Source organism: Pipistrellus hanaki (genome assembly GCF_964339955.1).
Source record: "Pipistrellus hanaki genome assembly, chromosome: 1".
NCBI lineage: Eukaryota > Metazoa > Chordata > Mammalia > Chiroptera > Vespertilionidae > Pipistrellus > Pipistrellus hanaki.
This window is the reverse complement of record NC_140503.1, coordinates 60,065,900-60,086,511: the sequence shown is the minus strand read 5'-3', so window position 1 is coordinate 60,086,511 and position 20,612 is coordinate 60,065,900. Positions and strand designations below refer to the sequence as shown.

The 20,612-nt window shown below is 56.1% G+C and overlaps 1 protein-coding gene across 2 annotated transcripts; it reads left to right on the top strand.

Moving 5' to 3' along the window:
• Positions 1-182: 182 nt before the first annotated feature.
• Positions 183-20,308, top strand: MAP1A (microtubule associated protein 1A). Of its 2 annotated transcripts, XM_084902642.1 has the most exons (7): positions 183-449; positions 1,392-1,493; positions 9,612-9,694; positions 9,977-10,117; positions 10,317-18,231; positions 18,378-18,598; positions 18,764-20,308. In XM_084902642.1, the coding sequence occupies exons 1-7, from the start codon at positions 206-208 to the stop codon at positions 18,917-18,919; spliced, it is 8,862 nt and encodes a 2,953-aa protein (XP_084758768.1). In that variant the 5' UTR covers positions 183-205; the 3' UTR covers positions 18,920-20,308. The 2 variants fall into 2 exon arrangements, with proteins under 2 accessions (XP_084758768.1, XP_084758769.1); XM_084902643.1 differs by lacking the exons at positions 183-449; positions 1,392-1,493 and adding an exon at positions 6,396-6,509.
• The last annotated feature ends 304 nt before the right edge of the window (positions 20,309-20,612 follow it).

Sequence of the window (20,612 nt, the reverse complement as noted above, 5' to 3'; positions counted from 1 at the left end):
CGGGCGGCCACCCGCTCCCCGCCCCTGGCCGAGCGCGGCCGCCGCAGAGCCGGAGCATCCGGGCACTAGCCCGGCCCCTGCGGCGCCGCTGCCCCGCCCCCTGACGGCCAGCAGCCAATGAGCGGCCCCCGCCGCCGGCCTTTAAGAACCGCGCGCCCTCTCCCTGCGGCGGATGCTGCCGGCCTGGCAGTCACACGGAGTTTCCATGGAGACTGAGGCTGGGCCCTGGCGGCCTCGAGGCGTTACCATGGAGACAGGTCCCGGACTGCGGCTCCCCAGCCCCAGCTCGCTGCTGCCTCCAAGCCCCGCGGAGCCGCCGCGCGAGGCCGGAGCCGGAGCCACCGCGGCGGCTGCCCGCTGGGACCCGCGGAGACACTCGCTGCTCATCGTGATCGGCGACATCGGCACGGAGAGCCAGCTGAGGGCCGTGCGGGCCCACCTAGAGCAAGGTGAGCCGCTGTCCTGGCTGTGCTCGGGGCATCCTCCTCCACCCCGAGCTTCTCCGCCGGCTGCATTGATCTCCCAGAGCGTACGTCTGCATTCTCCATCCCTACCGTGCAATTCCAGAAATCCGCGCGTCCTGTTCATCTCAATCATCAGCCCCTGTCACCTGCATCTTCCATGTCATGCGTCCTCCCACCTGCCAACATCCTGCTTCCCCATCCTCCCGCACTCCCCGTGGCATTCCTCAATCTCCCTGAGTCGGGGTTAGCTCTGTCGCAGCCCCCTGGGTCCGCTCTGGTCACACCCTCTCTCCCTCAGTGCCTCTGTCCAGATGTCCTCCCCGCTGAAGATTCCATATCCCTACCTTAGCTTCTTCTTTAGGATCCCTGAACAAGCACAGGGAGCTTTCTGAACGCTGCGGACAAATCTCAAATCCCACAGTGTGGGCGGCCAACCTGAGAGAGTGACCTTTGTGGCCGCCAGCTCTCAGTCCTCACCTCCCTGACTAGTTGACAGCCAGTGGCGCAGTGCTGCGGAGCCACCTGCGGGTGGAAGCAAGCCTGCAAGGGGAGGAGGGAGGAGGGGGGGGGGAGAATAGAAAGAGAGTCCAGAATCCTACTTAGCTATAAGACAGGGAAGGCAGCCCCTGGTATCTAGGAATAGTCCCTTGGGGCAATTCTGCAAGAAAATTGCTACATACAAACTCATTATTGATCAAGTTTAGCCTAAACTCTGCCCCTCTCCCTCTGGCTCAGGCAAAGGCCAAGAAAGGATGGGAGACGGACACAGGCACTAACCACCTTTCTTAAAGATGTCCATGTGGCTGATCATGGCAGCTGTCCTTACCCTCTCCCGCTCCTTACCCCTCTTATGAGCCTGCAAGTGCTCCCTGCAGCCAGCCCCTCTGACCTTACCTAGAGTGCTCTTTGTCTCTTTTTCTCTCACAGGGATTCTCTCCTGGAACATTGACTTATCATCCTTTGATTTGAACCAACAACTGAGACTCTTCATTACCCGGCACCTAGCTCACTTCTCTTCAGAGGTCAAAGGTTAGGACCAGTGTCATTTGTCTCAGTTCTTTGGGTGAGGGCTGGTCACTGAGGAGCAGAGGTCCACTCTCCCTGGCCTCGTGGGAGATTTGGGTGGGGAAGGAGAGAAGGATTCCTCAGGGGAAAGTCGTAAAGCTCCATAACCATCCCACATATCCAGTACACGTCCCAGAGAGATGGTATGAGGGTGGAAGAAGCCTGGAGAATGTAATTTCTACCTGAGGGTGGCTAATGGACAGCTGTTGACGAGCACTAAGGAAACAACGCACTTCCCATGAATGACCAATCATCTTCCATGCACAAATTCACTTTCCTTTTCTTCTTTTTTTTCTTTTTTAAAAATATATATTTTATTGATTTTTCCACAGAGAGGGAGGGAGAGGGATAGAGAGCTAGAAACATCGATGAGAGAGAAACATCAACCAGCTGCCTCTTGCACAACCCCTACTACTGGGGATGTGCCCTCAACCAAGGTAATGAATGCCCTTGATCGGAATTGAACCCGGGACCCTTCAGTCTGCAGACCGATGCTCTATCCACTGAGCTGAACCGGTTTTGGCTCACTTTCCTTTTCGTGTTCCCCTCTCCGTGTACCCCAGCCTCTTGCTCCCTTTACAGAGACCCTTGATCCCCCACTTGCCTTCAAGATCCTTGCTTAGAACTTCTCTCAGACTGCACAGCCTACTCTTCCGGTTTCAGAGTTTCTGGTTTCTCCTTTGGTTCAGGCAACAAATCTCCAGAGCAGAGCAGAAATCTGGTACAAAACGCTGATGAGCACCATCAAACCCAGAGTGGAAGCAGGGTCTCCTGCATTTATTGCTACTTTGAGGTGTGACTCTGAGATCAAAGTGCACAGCGTGCAATTCCCCATCCTGATGGGTGGGAGAAATGGTCAGGTATTTGAGAAAATAATATTTTAGGAGCTATCAGTCCATGATAGTATCTGTGGGGAGACTTCAGAAAGCTTTGCATCTCATTATAAAAGTGCTGGGCATTCTGGTCCTGTTGTTGGTAAATGTTGGCATACCACTCCATGCGCCAGTGCCTTCATGGACTATAAAAATCCATCCAGCTCAACAGTTACTGCATAAGATGACTGAATTCGTATCTTATATAGATTGTTCTCAATTATTCAGTATAGAACATAGTCACGTCCCCTTCTCTTCCCGCTCCTCCTGCTAACTGCCACACCTTTGGTCATTTCCCTGAGCACTGACTCCTCTAAAGATGCTACCAGAGAGAGAAGACAAGGTGAATATGATTAATACTTTATTATCCTAGGAATATGTGCAGCATTTAAAAAATGTGGGGCTGGCATTTTTTTGATGTGACTGCTTTCTGTGAAGCTAGATGCTCACTGTTTTAAGACTGCCTTCTGTTTAGCACGGATTGATTGAAAATCAGTAGTTTTACCACTTATTACTCCTAGGAGCTTGGGTGCAAAATTGGATAGAGGAATGATAACAGATGAAATTAATGATTGAATTGAAGTTTGAGGAATAACTGCTGATGTTAATAATGTACACTGAATTCTCTAATCCCGTCCTTTTGGCCACAGAGACTTAAGATTAGGCTGCTTTCTGGAATGATGTATGAATGTATAGAACTTAAACCAAAATATTTAGCCATTTTTTAAATTAAGATGCGAGGATGCTTGGGAATATGCTTACAGGGAGATGCATATTACTCTCACTAAACAAGCGCTGATATGTAAACACCAACTAGATCTTTTCTTTTTTTTTTTTTTTAGATTTTTTAAATTAAATTATTATCTGTGTACATATCTTACCATTCCCCCCCTCCCTTCATACCCTGCCTCCCCAGAGTTTTGTGTCCATTGGCAACTAGATCTTTTCAATCAAAGAGTTATACTGTGGTGTCCTTAGGGGTTAGGGCCATACGCCGAAGACTAGGGCTTACTTTAACCTACTGAATTTTTTTAGGTTTGGACATTTTTACTTTTATTTCTTATTTTTTATTTTTTGGTGGCCTGGTTTATGTCCCTGGAGAATAGTAGAGAATTTCCTGGAAAAACCCACATGGCTGAAGACAGCCACAGCCCCACCCCTGCTGGCTCCTCTTTCAGCTGTCCCCACAAACAGTCAGCCTACAGCAGCTGCAGACACTGCCCCTCCCTTCAGCCTCCCTTCAATGGGGAGGCAAAGGGAGCCAGGCTGCTAGGATGGGCTCAAGGGCATATGCTAGTCCCTTATGACTTAATCCTTTCAGACCACCCTGGAGGCTGGACTGCCATCCTTCTCACCTCTGCTTAAGCCCTCTGCCAAAATGCTTTAAAAGGGACAAAAATATACCTTGCAATGACAAGGAGAGCACTATCATTCCTAGCCACCTCCCCCTGCACACTCTCCACACTGGGAAAAGGAGGGACCCTCTGAAGTTGAGTCAGTGGTCCAGCTCCTTCTAGTGGTCAAATCTGGTAATGATTTGCTAGGTGAATTTTGGGTAGTCAGTCTCCAATGGTGACTTGGAGCCTTCCTTTCTAACCCTGCAAAATGCTGGGGCTTCCAAGCATTATAAAGCAAACCCGGAAACAGTTAGGACAGTGGAAAACTGAGCTTGAATAACACTCTGATACTTCTACCCTCGGCCACCTATAGGGAAGGGAGAGGACTTCATAATATATAATTCATGATGATATTCTGGGCTCCAAGACATACAGGCTGAAAGGCCAGTGTGGAGGTCTTCTGTCTGACTCTCCAGTACCGCTGACAGTGCTAGTTCTGTTACCTTCAGTGAACACCATTCTGAATTAGCAGAGCAGCTCATTGTCATCTACAGCTGGGACTTGCATTGCTGTCTAGAATGGGAAAGGAGGGACATGAAGAGAACTTGAAGCCTTTCCTGAAGGCGCTTCCAGTACTGGGTTTACCTGGAGAGCTAAGGGTACTCTCTAGAGTTCGTCTGGCTTGAGATTCTGATTTAGGTTTTCCCTGATGACCTAGATGACCCCTCATAAACCTTCTACAAAAGAGACAGATTTCCAGTGGTATTTGTGCACTGCAGGTTTAGGATTCTAAGGAAGCACTTTCAGATCTTTTGTACACTCCTCACAGCATTTTTAGAGAGTGGTACTAATGTTAGACTCGCTTTATAGTGAAAGCAAGCTTTCAGAGAGGTTAATTGACATTTAATTGCATGATAAATAAAATAGTAGAGTCAGGTCTCAAATCCAGGACTTTGGATGTCTCTTTGTGTCTGAGCTCAGGCACCTCACAATTTCATTGCAGCAGAGCACAGCAGGTGAAGGATTGGTTGTGGTGGACGGCTGTTCAGAGGGTGAGGGCTGAGGGAAAACTCCACTGTGAGTTGAAACCAGGCCCAGGGTGTGGTCCTTAGGGATAGCAGCTGAGAATAAGGGTGGGCTCTGCACCGGGGTGGGAAATGTGATCTTGTTCTCAAGCCAATATCTACTCAAGTCTCCCTCTTAGCCCATCCCAAAGGGCCCTAGAAAGCAGAGAGAAGGTAGGAGGTTTGAGATGGGAGGAAATAAGCATGAAGCTGCAGAAGGGATGTGTTCCCCTTTTGTGATGCTCAGAGCTCAGCCTGATTTGTGCTCTGTATCTGCAGATGGCTTCCTCCATCCAAACGGGGCTGTTGCCATGCTGTTGCTTTGCATCCCCGGATCTGAGCATAGATACCTCCTCCTTTGTCCCCCACCCCCTCCCCAGCACGGGTGACTCAGCGCCTCCTCTACGCCACCGGCTGCAGTTTACAGGGGATGGGGATGCTGAGAGCAGAGACTATTTTGGCTTCTCTGACCTTCAAAAGCAATTCTTGGCAGCCTGGGGCAAGGGTGTGGCTGGTGCTGGGCTGAGTGGGCGGATGCCAGTGTGAAGAAGGCGTTAGGCGTTGGCCAGGCCTGGAAAGGCTGATGGGAAGGGAGAAGGCGGGAAAGGACTCTGTGAGAGCGTGAGCATCACCAGGTCGGAACTGAGTGCTAGAGAGCTCCCACTCCTCCCTTTGAATCCTCTGTCACTAACTCTGAGACAGAGGCAGAGACTAAGGGAAACAGAGCCAGTATTAGAAGGCTTAAGGTAGTATAAGACAGAGACATCAAAGAGACATAGAAAAGTGCAGAAAATTGCATGTTCCCAGGGTTCCTGTGCCCCATCCCAGATTGTCTAGGTCAGGGGTCCTCAAACTTTTTAAAGTGGGGGCCAGATCACGGTCCCTCAGAGAGCTGGAGGGCCGGACTATATGAACTACTAATTCCTACTGTAACACCTCGGCTGCGCTCACTGCCCAAAAAACCTGGCGGGCCGGATCAGACTCCTCTGCGGGCCGCATGTGGCCCTCGGGCCGTAGTTTGAAGACCCCTGTAGGTCCACGTATTTGCTCCAGAATTTCGAACTACCCTCCACCCTAAAATGATACCGATTTCTGCCCTCCCTGGTTTCTGTCTCTGTGGCTCAGAAGCCACTGACAGGGCACAGCACGACTCTGCTCCCCAGCCTTCATCTCAAGCAGTCCCCTCACTCCTACCCTGTGCGTCCAGGCCCCCAGCCCCTTTGTCTCCCGCTCTCCTGGGATGGAAGGTCATTCCCAGGGTCTGAGGAGAGAGGCAGCAGATGGCTCCTGAGAGAAGGGGGCGGGGGCAGGCAGCCCATGCCTCCTCTGTCCCCCACAGTGTGCCGGAGCACAGGGCTTTGGTCGTTTGGCTGATGATCAAAGAGCATTTCCTGACTGAGCAGGATTGGGGAGAAGGTTCTGTGGGCCGCCGGAGACCACCCGCCTCTTTGAGCTGCTAGACAGCTCTTCAGACCCCTCAGAGCCGCGGGAGAGGCACCAGAGCACTGACACTGTAAAGGCACAGAAACAGTTAAGTCTCCAGTGCCTCGTCATGGACCAGCCCCTCTTCCCCGCCCTGGCACCGCCCTCCCCATCTAGCGCCCCCCCCCCCCCCATTCCCACCCCAAGTGCCGCAGACTCTTCCCTGAAGCTGCCGGCTGAGGCCGGAGCTGCAGCCTCCATGAGGGGCTCCCTCTCGCAGCCAGGGTAAGCAGCGAAGGGCCTGGCAGAGAACGGGGCGCTGTGATGGGGAGGTGGGATGGGGATAACGGGAAGAGAGTTCCTGCCTCTCTGATGTGTCTGGAACTGGTCCAGCGGGGGTGGGCGGTGTGAGGGAATGGAGGTAGCTGAACATTGCTGGCCCTGAGGCCAGCCTGGACCCAGAACCAGGCCGAGGCCCAGGAGGCCAGGCCGGGGACAGTGACCGCCCAGGCCGGGCGGGGAGGCATGTCTCCGGCGGCCGCGGAGGGTGGTGTCCCTGGCTCCGCCCGGCAGCCCGGCGCTGCGAGAGTTTGGGGCCGTGTCTTTGGTCAGAGGCAGGGGAATCTGAGGGGAAGGCGGATGTTATGGGACTGTCCCCAATCGGAGGGTGTCTGGGTGTCAGCTGCTGGGTCGCTCAGCTGCTCCTAGGTCGGGGCGAGCGGGACGGCGAGCCTTTGCCTATTAAGGGAAGGCGGGGGAACGCGGGGGAAAAGGAGGGAGGAAAGGGTCACCGAGACCTGGTGCGCCTCTTCCCAGATGGACCCATTTGCGGTGGGTTCCCGCACCCCTTACCCTGCGGCTGGCTGGAGGTTGGGGCTCTGAGCCTCCCACCCCTTTCTGGCTCCCTCTGGAGACCGAGAGGCCACTCCGGAGATTAAGCGGCTCCCTCCCGAGCAGCTGCCCTGCATTCCCATCCTGTCATCCGCACCGGCTCCCGGTCCCAGCCCCACCCCACCCCCACCCCCACCCCCACCGCCACCCCCACCCCCACCCCCTCTCTGCTCCTCTTCCCAAGATGGGGGCTCTGGATCAGAGGAGCCAGCTTCTTCTCCCCTCCCGGTTTTCGTACCCCACTTCCGACAGCTCCCCCTCTCCCCCGCTCCCACCCCACCATGCAGAGGCAGTGAGGAAAATGACTTGTCATGCTGGGTGGGGGTGGGGTGGGGTGGGCGGGGGCGGAGCGGAGCCTGAGCTCAGCGCGCACACGCACACACTCACACACTGCGGCAAACTGCAGCTGCCCGGCTCCCTCCTCCCCTCACTGCGGAGGCACCTGCCCTCCGCCGCCCAGCCTCACCCGCGGCCCGCCCGCACTCACCCATCCCTGGCCCACATTAGGGACCCTGACTCACAAGAAGACCTCTCTGGGGAGAAAGGGAAAACAAGCCCATTCCCTTTGGGGGGGTCGCTAGGGGAGCAGAAGAGGAAACAGCGTTCGCTCCGGGGCCTCAGAAGGAGGGGCCAGGAGGGGCCAGGATGCGGACTGCGTAGTTGCCAGTCAGAACTGGAGGGCACTGGGGTGAGGGAGAGGGCCGTGGGCCCACAGGAACTGGGATCAGAGAAGTCTAGCGGTCATATACCGGGGGCTACAAGGAATGACGGATTGGGAGGGGGGTTGATAGCTAGGAAGCAAACCAGTCTATACCACAGATATTTCTTTTTCTGGGTTTCCTAGCTCAAATGTGCAACCTTGAGGTGTGTACGAGGGAGGTGGGGGTAAGAATGGCCCTTTTAAATCTCAACTACGTAGAGCTAGCCTAGGACCCGTTGCTTCCTAGACCACCATATTCCTCACCCGCCCCAGCCCTGCCCCTGTCTCCCTCTGAACTGACCTCAAAGCTTCCCTCCGTTCCCAGGTGAAGAAAAGAGACCGCTCCAACTCCTCTTGGGCCCCACCCGCCCTGGATGGGGTTGATCTTGTGACCCCCCCCCCCCATAGTTAACTTCCTCTGCAGCTGCAACTGCAGCCCCTTTCTGCCCGGTCTGCCCGATCCTGGCACCAAGGGCTTCCACAGCCAAGGCCCTGGCCCCGAGTCCCTCTTGTCTGAAGCCCCAGGAAGAAGAAAGAGCCAAGTCACAGAAGAGAATCAGTAGAAGACTGAGCCTCACAGAACATCCTCCCGACAGCCCACTCCCCGGGCCCTTCTACCTCTCGGGAAGGTAGCCTCTGTGCTGCCATTGGCCGGCACGGCAGGGCAGCCGCTTTCTTTGCTGCGTTGCGTGGTGTTCCGTCTGAGCCTGGAGGACGGCAGTGGGTGGGGGGTTTGAAGGTGTCTTATAACCCTGAGGCTTTCCTCCCTGGTTTCCAATTTGTGAGCCACTAACTCCCCTCTCCTCGGGGAAGCTCTCACAGCAGAAGGGCAAGGATGAGAGGAGAAACTCTTCCCAGGGGAGGGGCTGTAGGGCAGTGAACCTGGCCTCTCTGAACCGAGCCTGTGGCCGTGAAGGTGAGGTGGGATCACTATGATTGGATGCACGCTGAGAAACCGGAGAACAGAACGAGAAGTTAGAGAACAAGAGGTTAGAACCCTATTTCTTTTTCTTTATATTTTTATTGATTTCAGAGAGGAAGTAAAAGGGAGAGAGAGAGAAACATCATTGATAAGAGAGAACTACTGATCGGCTGCCTCCTGCACAACCCCACCGGGGATTGAACCCTCAACCCAGACATGTGCCCTGACCAGGACTTGAAACTGTGACCTCCTGTTCTTGGGTCCACCCTCAAACACTGAGCCACGCCCGGGCTAGAGTCCTATCAGCCTTCTATCCAGTCTTTTGGAATGGAAATTCTAGCCTCAGATGGGTGTTGGAAAGGAAGATGGGGAGTCTAAGACAGTGCACAGAAGCTCCCATTTCCCTGTTTCCAGGCACTCTGCTGGCACAGACCCAAGGCAGACCCTGCTGGCGAGAGGGGAGCTGAGGATCATGTCCCAGGAGTCCTGCCTCCAGCTGAGCCCATCCCTCCCCCATCCCCAGGCAGCACCAGGAGCTTGGTGCTCTGGAGGGACAAAAGCTTCTTGTCAACAGGGCGGTCTTAGGCCTTAGGCGGGAGTTCCGGGCGGAGGGTGTGGCAGGTGGAGGGGGGAGAAGACGGTCTGGGTGGAAGAGGGTTGGGGGAAAGCCTAGAAGGGAAGGGCTGGAGGAGCCAGTCCCTTGACTTCACTCAGCAGTATCCGAAGTGGCAGGATCTAGGGGTAGCCAGGCTTCTCTTTCTCTTAATCCGCGTTTCCTGATAGCGCCTTCTTTTCTCTCCTGCCCAGCACAATGCCCCTCTGTTTTAATCTATACCCGCTCTCTTCAATACAAATCCCTGCATCTCTCCCTCAGGCCAGAGGACCCTCTGCCACCAGAGTGAAACCCTAGAGACCGTCATCCTGGTAAACCCGAGTGCTGACAGCATCAGCTCTGAGGTAAGGCCAGGGCCTGCGCCTTGCCACGCGGGCCTGGTTTGAAAGCGCTGTAACTCACCCTTGCCAGAGCTCCTGCTGCGAAGCCAAGAATTTCTGGACTTGGCTTTGAATCATCCTTTCTCTGCCATCTAAGCTGCCTTACAATCTCCTGCTCCACGAGGGAGGTGCTGTGGGGCTACCCGCGGGGAGCCTGTCCCTGCAGCCCTGAGGAGAAACCAGGAGCACTCAGCGCCCTCCCCTGGGTTTCCTACCTCAGTGACCACCCTCCTCCTTCCGTTCTAGGTTCACCATCTACTTAGCAGCCCGTCAGCTCACAAGCTACTGATCTTGAGCGGGCAGAGTGTAGAGCCAGGGGGAGACCTCATCCTACAGAGTGGTACCTACTCCTACCAAAACTTTGTCCAGGTTCTTCACAACCCAGAGGTATGTCCCGTGCCCGCGTGCCTGGGCGGAACGGCGTATGGGATAGGACGAGAGCTGTGGGGAAGGAAAATCTCATTGCATGATCATCGGTGGTCCTGGCAGCGAGGCAGGAGATTGCCTGGAGAGTGGTGGAGATTAGCAGACTGAATCTGAGTCAACCCCAGGGACCTGATCAGCCTTCTATCTCCCATTGCTCTAGATTGCCCAGTTGCTCAGCAATAGAGACCCCGGGATCCAGGCCTTCCTCACCGTATCCTGCTTAGGGGAGGGTGATTGGAGCCACCTGGGACTATCCAGTTCCCAAGAGACCCTGCATCTCCGGCTAAACCCTGAGCCCACGCTGCCCGCCATGGATGGTGTGGCCGAGTTCTCCGAGTATGTCTCTGAGACCGTGGACGTGCCATCCCCCTTTGACCTGCTGGAGCCCCCCACCTCGGGGGGCTTCCTCAAGCTCTCCAAACCTTGCTGCTACATCTTCCCTGGCGGCCGCGGGGACTCTGCCCTTTTTGCCGTAAATGGTTTCAACATCCTAGTGGATGGCGGCTCCGATCGCAAATCCTGCTTCTGGAAGCTGGTGCGGCACCTGGACCGCATTGACTCGGTGCTGCTCACGCACATCGGGGCAGACAACCTGCCAGGCATCAATGGCCTCCTGCAGCGCAAAGTGGCAGAGCTGGAGGAGGAGCAGTCCCAGGGCTCCAGCAGCTACAGCGACTGGGTGAAGAACCTCATCTCCCCTGAGCTTGGGGTTGTCTTCTTCAACGTACCGGACAAGCTGCGGCTGCCTGATGCCTCCCGGAAGGCCAAGCGCAGCATCGAGGAGGCCTGCCTCACCCTGCAGCACCTAAGCCGCCTGGGCATCCAGGCCGAGCCTCTGTGCCGCGTGGTCAGCAACACCATTGAGCCGCTGACCCTCTTCCACAAGATGGGTGTGGGCCGGCTCGACATGTACGTCCTCAACCCTGTCAAGGACAGCAAGGAGATGCAGTTCCTCATGCAGAAGTGGGCAGGCAATAGCAAAGCTAAGACAGGCATCGTGCTGTCCAATGGAAAAGAGGCTGAGATCTCGGTGCCCTACCTGACCTCTATCACTGCTCTGGTGGTCTGGCTGCCAGCCAACCCCACCGAGAAGATTGTGCGTGTGCTTTTTCCGGGAAACGCTCCCCAGAATAAGATTTTGGAGGGCCTGGAAAAACTCAGGCACTTGGACTTCCTACGCTACCCTGTGGCCACACAAAAGGACCTGGCGGCTGGGGCCGTGCCTGCCAACCTCAAGCCCAGCAAAATAAAACAGCGGGCTGACAGCAAGGAGAGCCTCAAGGCCACTGCCAAGGCGGCAGTGAGCAAGCTGGCCAAACGGGAGGAAGTGGCTGAAGAGGGAGCCAAGGAGGCCCGCTCAGAACTGGCCAAGGAGTTAGCCAAGACAGAGAAGAAGGCAAAGGAGTCATCTGAAAAGCCCCCAGAGAAGCCTGCCAAACCTGAAAGGGTGAGGACAGAGTCGAGCGAGGCGTTAAAGGCAGAGAAGCGAAAGCTGATCAAAGACAAGGTGGGGAAGAAGCACCTGAAAGAAAAAATATCAAAGCTGGAAGAGAAAAAGGACAAAGAGAAAAAGGAGATCAAGAAGGAGAGGAAAGAGCTCAAGAAAGATGAAGGAAGGAAGGAGGAAAAGAAGGATGCCAAGAAAGAGGAGAAGAGGAAAGACATCAAACCTGAGGTCAAGAAGATTTCCAAGCCAGACCTGAAGCCCTTTACCCCTGAGGTACGTAAGACCCTCTACAAAGCCAAGGCTCCTGGCAGAGTCAAGATGGACAAGAGCCGGGCTGCCCGTGGGGAGAAGGAGCTGTCTTCTGAGCCCCGGACACCTCCAGCCCAGAAGGGGGCTGTGCCACTTCCGACAGTCAGTGGGCCCCGGGAGCTGGCCCTGTCCTCACCAGAGGACCTCACACAGGACTTTGAGGAGATGAAGCGTGAGGAGAGGAGGTTACTGGCTGAACAAAGGGACACAGGACTAGGAGAGAAACCTCTCCTTGCAGACCCTGCACAGGAGGGACTCCCAAGCCCAGTTGCCCAGGGGACATCACCCTCTGCCCCAGGGCTGGAACAAGAAGAGCCTTTGATAAAAGAGAAAGAGGTTGTGCCAAACATCGCTGAGGGACAAGGCAGCAAGGACAGAAGCACAAACTTTGGGGCTGAGACAGAGAAAGAGAAAGACACCTGGGAAGAAAAGAAGCAGAAGGACGCAGAAAGCCTCCCTGATGGAACAGAAGCCAGAGAGGAAAGTGAGCCTGAGGTAAAGGAGGATGTGATAGAGAAGGCTGAATTCGAAGAAATGGAGGAATTACACCCTTCAGAGGAAGAGGAAGAGGAAGAGACAAAGGCTGAGAGCTTTTACCAAAAACATATGCAGGAAGCTTTGAAGGTAGCTCCCAGGCTCAGGGAGGCTCTTGGGGGCCGGGAACTGGGACTCCAGGGCAAGGCTCCTGAGAAGGAGACCTCATCATTCCTAAGCAACTTGACCACACCTGCCGGAGCCACTGAGCATGTTTCTTACATCCAGGATGAGACGATCCCTGGTTACTCAGAGACGGAGCAGACCATCTCAGATGAGGAGATCCACGATGAGCCGGAGGAGCGCCCAGCTCCGCCTAGATTTCCTACCAATGCTTATGATCTCCCTGGGCCTGAAGAGTCTGGCCCCTTTGAGGTCAGTCAGCCTGCAGAGAGTGTTGTTCCTGTCACCTCCAGCAAAGGCTACGGAGCACCAGAGACTGAACTCACCTACCCCCCCAACATAGTGGCCGCCCCTTTGGCTGAAGAGGAGCACGTGTCTTCAGCGACCTCCATCACTGAGTGCGACAAGCTTTCTTCCTTTGCCACATCTGTGGCTGAGGACCAGTCTGCGGCTTCACTCACCGCTCCCCAGACAGAGGAGACAGGCAAGAGCTCCCTACTGCTCGACACGGTCACAAGCATCCCGTCATCCCGCACGGAAGCCACTCAGGGCTTGGACTACGTGCCGTCAGCCGGTACCATCTCGCCCACCTCCTCTCTGGAAGAAGACAAGGGCTTTAAGTCACCACCTTGTGAGGATTTCTCCGTGCCTGGGGAGTCAGAGAAGAGAGGAGAGATTGTAGGGAGGGGCTTGCCTCGAGAAAGATCTGTGGAAAAGGGAGGGGAGACCACACCTGTACAGACATCGGAGAGACTTCACGGTCAGTATGGAGCCCCAATGTTCGGTGCTCCCGGGCACCCCCCCTATCCGGGGGAGCCGGCCCTCGGAGAACTAGAGGAGCGCTGCCTCAGTCCGGATGACAGCACGGTGAAGATGGCCTCTCCTCCAGCATCTGGCCCACCCAGCGCTACCCACACACCCTTCCATCAGTCCCCGGTAGAAGAAAAGTCTGAGCCCCAAGACTTCCAGGAAGCAGGCCCCTGGGGAGACGTGAGGCGCACACCAGGTGCAGGCAAGGAAGGTGCTGGGCAGGAGACAACCAAGCCCGGGCCTAAAGAGGACACGCTAGAGAAGAGAGAAAAGGCGCTTCCTCCCAGGAGCCCCCAAGCTCCGGAAGCTGCCGACAGCATTGTTGGGGAACATACCGGCTACACTCTCCACCTATTGCCAGAACAGGATAAAGCAATGGTCTTTGGGACTGTGGGGGCACGAGAGCCCACGGGCACAATTCTGGGGACAGAAGCCCTGCTGAAAGACGTGAAGACATCACTCCAAGCACCTGGTGAACCTCAGAGAGACGAGATGCTCCAATTTCATGACCAAAGCCTCTCCCCTGATGATGCAGAGTCCCTCTCTGTCCTCAGCGTGGTCTCTGCAGACACTGCCCACCAGGAAGCGCCCAGGTCTCCTTACGGCCTAACAGAGCAGCACTTACACAAAGACCTTTGGCCACAGGTATCTCCAGAAGACACCCGGTCACTTTCTTTCTCAGAAGAGAGTCCAAGCAAGGAGACCTCTCTGGATATCTCTTCGAAGCAGCTATCTCCAGAAAATCTTGGCACTCTCCAGTTTGGGGAACTAAGCCTTGGAAAGGAAGAAAAGGGGCCTCCGATGCAGGCTGAGGACACTTCTCAGCACTCAGCCCCTGCGTCTGTTCCAGGACCCCGTGCTGCCACAGCGTCTCCTCCCACACAAGGGAGCACTGGACGCTCTGCACAGACAGACATCACAGATGAGAGCCCTGATGGAAAATCACCTTCCAGCTCTTTTCCTCACTCCGCACTGCTGGGAGATGGGAAGCACTCACCTGAAGTGATCACAAGCCAAGGGGAGCACATTCTAACACCTGATAGCTCCCTCACCAAGAGTCCCGAGTCTTTGCCAAGCCTTGCCATGGAAGACATTGCCATGAAGTGGGAAGGTCAAGTTCCAGAGCTGAAAGACAGAACCCCAGAGAAGAAGGACAAAAGACCTGACCCAAAGGACGAAGTCCCACAGCAGAAGGGCAAAACTCTGGAGCAGACGGATACAGCCATCCATCAGAAAAGCGAGGCTCTGGAAGAAAAGAACAAGGTAATGGAACAGCAGGATAAGGCTTTAGAGCAAAAAGTCAGAGACTTAGAACCAAAAGACCGAGTTCCAGAGGACAAGGCCTTTGAACTGAAGGGCAAGGCCTTAGAACACACAGACAAGGCTCCTGAACAGAGGGCCAAGGGTCAGGAACAGGAGGCCAAAGCCTTGGAACAGAAGTATCAGGCCTTAGAACAAAAATACTGGGCGTTAGGACAGAAGTACGAAGAACTGGAACAAAACAATAAAGCTCTTAAACAGAAAGATAAGGCTCTGGAAGAGGACAAAACTCAAGATCTGGGGAGCCCAACGCAGGAGCAAACCATGAAACCAAAGGAGAAGATCCTAGAGGGAAAATCCTCAGAAAAAGGTGAAGCTGTGAGGCAGAGGGAAGAAGCTCTGCTGGAAAAGACCAAAGCTCCGGGGCCGGAAGAGAGCCCCGGGCAGGAGGACGGGAAGTACTGGATGGAGCAGGGTGCCGTCCAGGAGTGGAGGAAAACGTCTTCGACCGGAGAGGAGCCAGCGGGAGAACAGAAAGAATTTACCCGGACATGGGAGGACACGTCATCTGAGCAGGAGGACAGGTACTGGAGGGGCAGAGAGGATGTAGCCCAGGAACAGGACACGTACTGGAGGGAGCTGAGCTGTGAGAGGAAGATCTGGTACCCACATGAGCTGGATGGCCAGGGGGTCCAGCCGCGGTACACAGAGGAGCGGGAGAGCACTTTCCTCGACGAGGGGCCAGACGATGAGCAAGAAGTGCCCCCCGTGGAGCATATGCCCCAGAGCCCATGGGCCTCAGGCTTCAAGGGTTTCCAGGAGTCCTCATCGCAGAAAGGGCTGGAGGTAGAGCGGTGGCTTGCTGAGTCACCGGTTGGGCCGCCACCAGAGGAAGAAGACAAGCTTACCCGCTCCCCTTTTGAGATCATCTCTCCTCCGGCCTCCCCACCTGAGAGGGTTGGACAGAGGGTCCCTCTGGCCCCAGGACCAGAGACCCCGGCCCTAGAGCCTAAGACTAAGCCACCCGTAAAGAAAGAACCCGCCACCCACTCGTGGCTGGCTGAGATCCCACCGTGGGTGCCCAAGGACAGACCCCTGCCACCTGCACCTCTCTCCCCTGCGCCTGCGCCCCCGAGCCCTGTCCCTGAGTCACGCACCCCTGCACCCTTCTCCTGGGGCACTGCCGAGTATGACAGTGTGGTGGCTGCGGTGCAGGAGGGGGCAGCTGAGTTGGAAGGTGGGCCATACTCCCCCCTTGGGAAGGACTACCGCAAGGCTGAAGGGGAAGGAGAAGAAGAAAACCAGGCCAGGGCTCCTGACAGCAGCCCCAGCAGCTCAAAGGTTCCAGAGGCCAGCAAGAGCCATGCTAGCAAGGGGCCTGAGCAGACAGAGCCAGAGCAGAGAGAGCCCACGCCCTATCCTGATGAGAGGAGCTTTCAGTATGCCGATATTTACGAGCAGATGATGCTCACCGGGCTCACCCCTGCGGGCCCCACCAGGGAGCCTCCTCTTGGAGCAGCTGGGGATTGGCCCACACACATCTCAACCAAGGAGGCGGCTGCTGGCCGAAACACATCAGCAGAGAAGGAGCTGTCATCTCCCGTTTCACCCAAGAGCCTCCAATTCGACACCCCGTCTTTCAGCTACGCAGCTCTGGGGGGACCCCCCGTACCACCTAGGCAGGAGCCGGATGCAGGGCCAAGTGTGGAGCCCAGCCTCACCCCCCCTGCCTTACCCCCCCGTGCTCCTATCCCCCCGAGGAAAGGCCCAAGCCCCCATCTTCATGGTAACAACCTGGGCTGTAGCCCAGATAGGAAAACCCCATCCCCCAAGGAATCAGGCCAGAGTCACTGGGATGACAGCACTAGTGACTCAGAGCTCGAGAAGGGGGCTCTGGAGCAGCCAGAGAAAGAGGCCCAGTCCCCAAGTCCCCCCCGCCCCATTCCCGCGGGGCTCCCTAAACTGTGGCCTGAAAGTGAGGCAGGTGCCAGTCCTTCCTCAAACTCACACCAGGCTCCTGCCCCACCCAGCCTGGACTTCCCTGCTTCAGCCTTCGGTTTCTCCTCATTGCAGCCGGCCCCTCCACAGCTGCCCTCTCCAGCTGAACCCCGCTCGGCACCCTGCGGCTCCCTTGCCTTCTCTGGGGACCGAGCTCTGGCCCTGGCTCCAGGGCCCCCCTCCAGAGCCCGGCATGATGAGTACCTAGAAGTGACCAAGGCCCCCAGCCTGGACTCCTCACTGCCCCAGCTCCCCTCACCCCGCTCTTCTGGGGCCCCTCTCCTCTCTAGCCTGCCACGACCTGCCTCACCAGCCCTGTCCGAAGGCTCCTCCTCCGAGGCCACCACCCCTGTGATTTCAAGTGTGGCCGAGCGCTTCCCTGCGGGCCTGGAGGCTGCAGGACAGGGGTCTGCAGGGCTGGTCCCAGGAATGGAAGCATCTGCCCACAGCCTGTGGGACCTTACTCCTTTGAGCCCAGCACCTCCAGCTTCACTGGACTTGGCCCCATGTGCAGCTCCAGCTCCAAACTTGCCTGGAGACCCGTTTGATGGCACCATGCCCTGCCGCCGGGAGTGCTCAGTGGCAGCCACCAAGAAGCCAGACTCCTCCCAGGATCCCTCTGGAGATTATGCCACCAATGGCCCCACTGAAACCAGCCCCAGCACCCCAGGCCTTGCCCCAGCCAAGGATGAGAAAAAAGAGGCCGAGGGCTGCCCTGCCTGGGAGCGGGGGGCCTGGCCTGAGGGGGCTGAGAGGAGCTCCAGGCCTGACAGTCTGCTGTCCCCTGAGCAGCCACTGTGTCCTGGAGGGGCCTCTGGTGGCCCGTCTAGAAGTGGCTCCCCTAAGATGGAGGCCGGGCCCCAGGGGTGTGCTTCTGAGCCCCGGCCCCACTGTGGGGAGCTCTCCCCATCCTTCCTGAACCCACCTCTGCCCCAATCCACAAACGACAGTGACCTCTCAACCGAGGAAGCTCAGCTGGTAGGGAGAGGGGGGCGGCGCCGGGTGGGGGGCCCTGGGGCTTCAGGGGGCCCGTGTCCCGTGGCAGATGAGACGCCCCCGACGTCAGTCAGCGACTCGGGCTCCTCACAGTCAGATTCTGACGTTCCGCCAGAAACCGAGGAGTGTCCATCCATCACAGCGGAGGCAGCCCTTGACTCAGACGAAGACGGGGACTTCCTGCCTGTGGACAAAGCTGGGGGGGTCAGTGGGATGCACCATCCCAGGCCTGGCCATGACCCACCTCCACTCCCTCAGCCAGATCCCCGCCCGTCCCCTCCCCGTCCCGATGTGTGCATGGCAGATCCTGAGGGGCTCAGCTCCGAGTCTGGAAGGGTAGAGAGGCTGCGGGAAAAGGAGAAGGCACAGGGGAGAGTAGGGCGCAGGGCCCCAGGCCGGGCCAAGCCAGCATCTCCTGCCCGGCGTCTGGATCTTCGGGGAAAACGCTCACCCACCCCGGGTAAAGGGCCTGCAGATCGAGCATCCCGGGTCCCACCCCGGCCTCGCAGCACTCCCAGCCAGGTCACCCCCGCAGACGAGAAGGATGGACACAGCCCCATGTCCAAAGGCCTAGTCAACGGACTCAAGGTAGGACCAAGTAAGTATGATGTGAGCAGCAGAGATTGTGGATTGGGGCTGGGTGTGGCCGGTCTAAGGCCCCAGGAGTGGAAGGGAAGGAAGGAAGGAAGGTTGCCAGAAGCAGTCTCCTTTCCCTCTACAATGAGTCCTGGTTTGTCTCTACAGCGGCCCTGGGTTCCAAGGGCAGCTCCGGCCCCCCTGTATACGTGGATCTCGCCTACATCCCGAATCATTGCAGTGGCAAGACTGCGGATCTTGACTTCTTCCGACGAGTGCGTGCATCCTACTATGTGGTCAGTGGGAATGATCCTGCCAACGGCGAGCCAAGCCGGGCTGTGCTGGATGCCCTGCTGGAGGGCAAGGCCCAGTGGGGGGAGAACCTCCAGGTGAGTTACGAGAGATGCCACGGAGGTAGTATGGTCAAAGGTTACTCAGAGGCATAATGCGGCACAGTCTTTATCCATAAAAGGACCGAGCCCTTACTATGGGTAGTTTCCTGAACCATCAGGTATCCCATCCCCCTCACATATGTTCCCTTCTCTCCCTCCCAGGTGACTTTGATCCCTACCCATGACACGGAGGTAACCCGCGAGTGGTACCAGCAGACTCATGAGCAGCAGCAGCAGCTGAACGTCCTGGTCCTGGCTAGCAGCAGCACTGTGGTCATGCAGGATGAGTCCTTCCCCGCCTGCAAGATTGAGTTCTGAAAAAACCGCTCTCCCTTCCCCAAGGATCTGCTCCCCCGGCTCCCTTAGAGAATGGCTACTGCTGCGTCTTTGGGGTTTGGGGACACGGGAGCTGGGGAGGGAGAGGGCAGGGGACAGGGCGTCTTGTGGGAACTTGGGCCGGGCTAATTGGGAAGGGTTGTCCCTTCCCCTCATCCATACTTGAGAGGAGTCTCAAAACCAAAGGTAACAGGACAGGGAGAGGGCACAAAATTAGGATGGGAGGTCATCTGATGCCCGAGAACTCTGGAATGACACCTCTCCCGGCACTGCCAAATGCTGGGATTGCATGGGGATTAAGGATGAATCTGAGAGTGCAACCTCCCCTCTCATGGAAGGAGATCATACCCACAACCCCAGGGACCTCTTTATCTCTATCTATTTATTTAGCATCCCAAGGATTTCCAATAGTAACTTATGTGACCTGGGGGTAGGATACTGTCAGTGAGATGCCTAGAGCTGCACCCTTCACCTCCCATCCCCTTGCCCACCAGGGTCTGGGTTCCGGCAGAGGTCTGGGGGTACACTGCTGCTACACTGTCCCACTGCTTCCCTCCGTACCTGAATGTCTCAACCCAAAACTTGAAGCATTCGACCGACAGACTGGTGAGAGAAGAAAAGAGCTTATCCTCCCAGTCCCTGCTTCATACCATTCACACCCAGAGCTGTGCCCAGACCAGGCCTACTGGACAGCACAAAGGGGAAGGAGAGCCCAGCCCCAAACCCAGATTTTCCAAGCTCCCTGACCTTTTGAAGTTTTCACCTACCCATTCCAATGGTCCTGATCCCTTCTCACCCCCTGCTTGGCTTTTCTGCATGTGGTCATCTACTGTGGCCTGGTGTGTAATGGGTTAAAAATAAGCCACTGCCTCACATCCCAACATCTGACACCTCAGCAATGTGTGACTCCCCAACATTCCACTATGCCATCCCGCAGCTGAAATGGGAACGCTGGCTGCCTTTTCAGCCCCATACAGACTCTTAGAGAGGATCTGGGAGGGGGAGGTCATGCCAGAGGACTTGGGGGAAAGGAGGAGGAAGGAAAGGGAGAAGAAGCTGAGCTAAAAAGCTTAACTCCTACTGAGTGAGATGAACACAGGCTGAAAATACCATCTCAGGAGAGGACCTCACCCCAAGCAAGCCAATGAGCAGCCTTGCCAGACTACTGCTGGACTGAGGAATCCAGACGCTCGTCAGGACTCAGCTTCTCTGCCAAATGACTGTGTGGAAACCAAAACGAGCCTGTGTCCTTCCTAGCTCCCACCCAACCCGTGCTGCTGTGCTCTGCTTCTCCCCACACTTCCCTGCTGTAGTTCCCAGCTGCTGTAACAGAGCCGCCTTCAACTCGGACAATAAATCAAGTTCATTACAGATGCCATAATGCTGCTTAGGGTTTTTCTGACTCCACATACTGCTTAGTTGCTGGGCTCTGGCTTCTCTGCTTCTCTAAGCATAGTCGTTTTTCTCAACGTCTTTGATAACTGGAAGCAATTCCAGGACCCAGGGAAGCCAGAGAACATAGGGTGTGTTAAGGGAGAAAAGGAGACAGCATAATTCCTGAAAGTGGGTGACAGTACCTGAACATTTGGTTTGGGGAAGGAAGAGGGGTTGGCATCTCCATGAGGTCAAGAGTTGAGAACCAAATAACCAGACACATTAGATAGGGTAACACCAG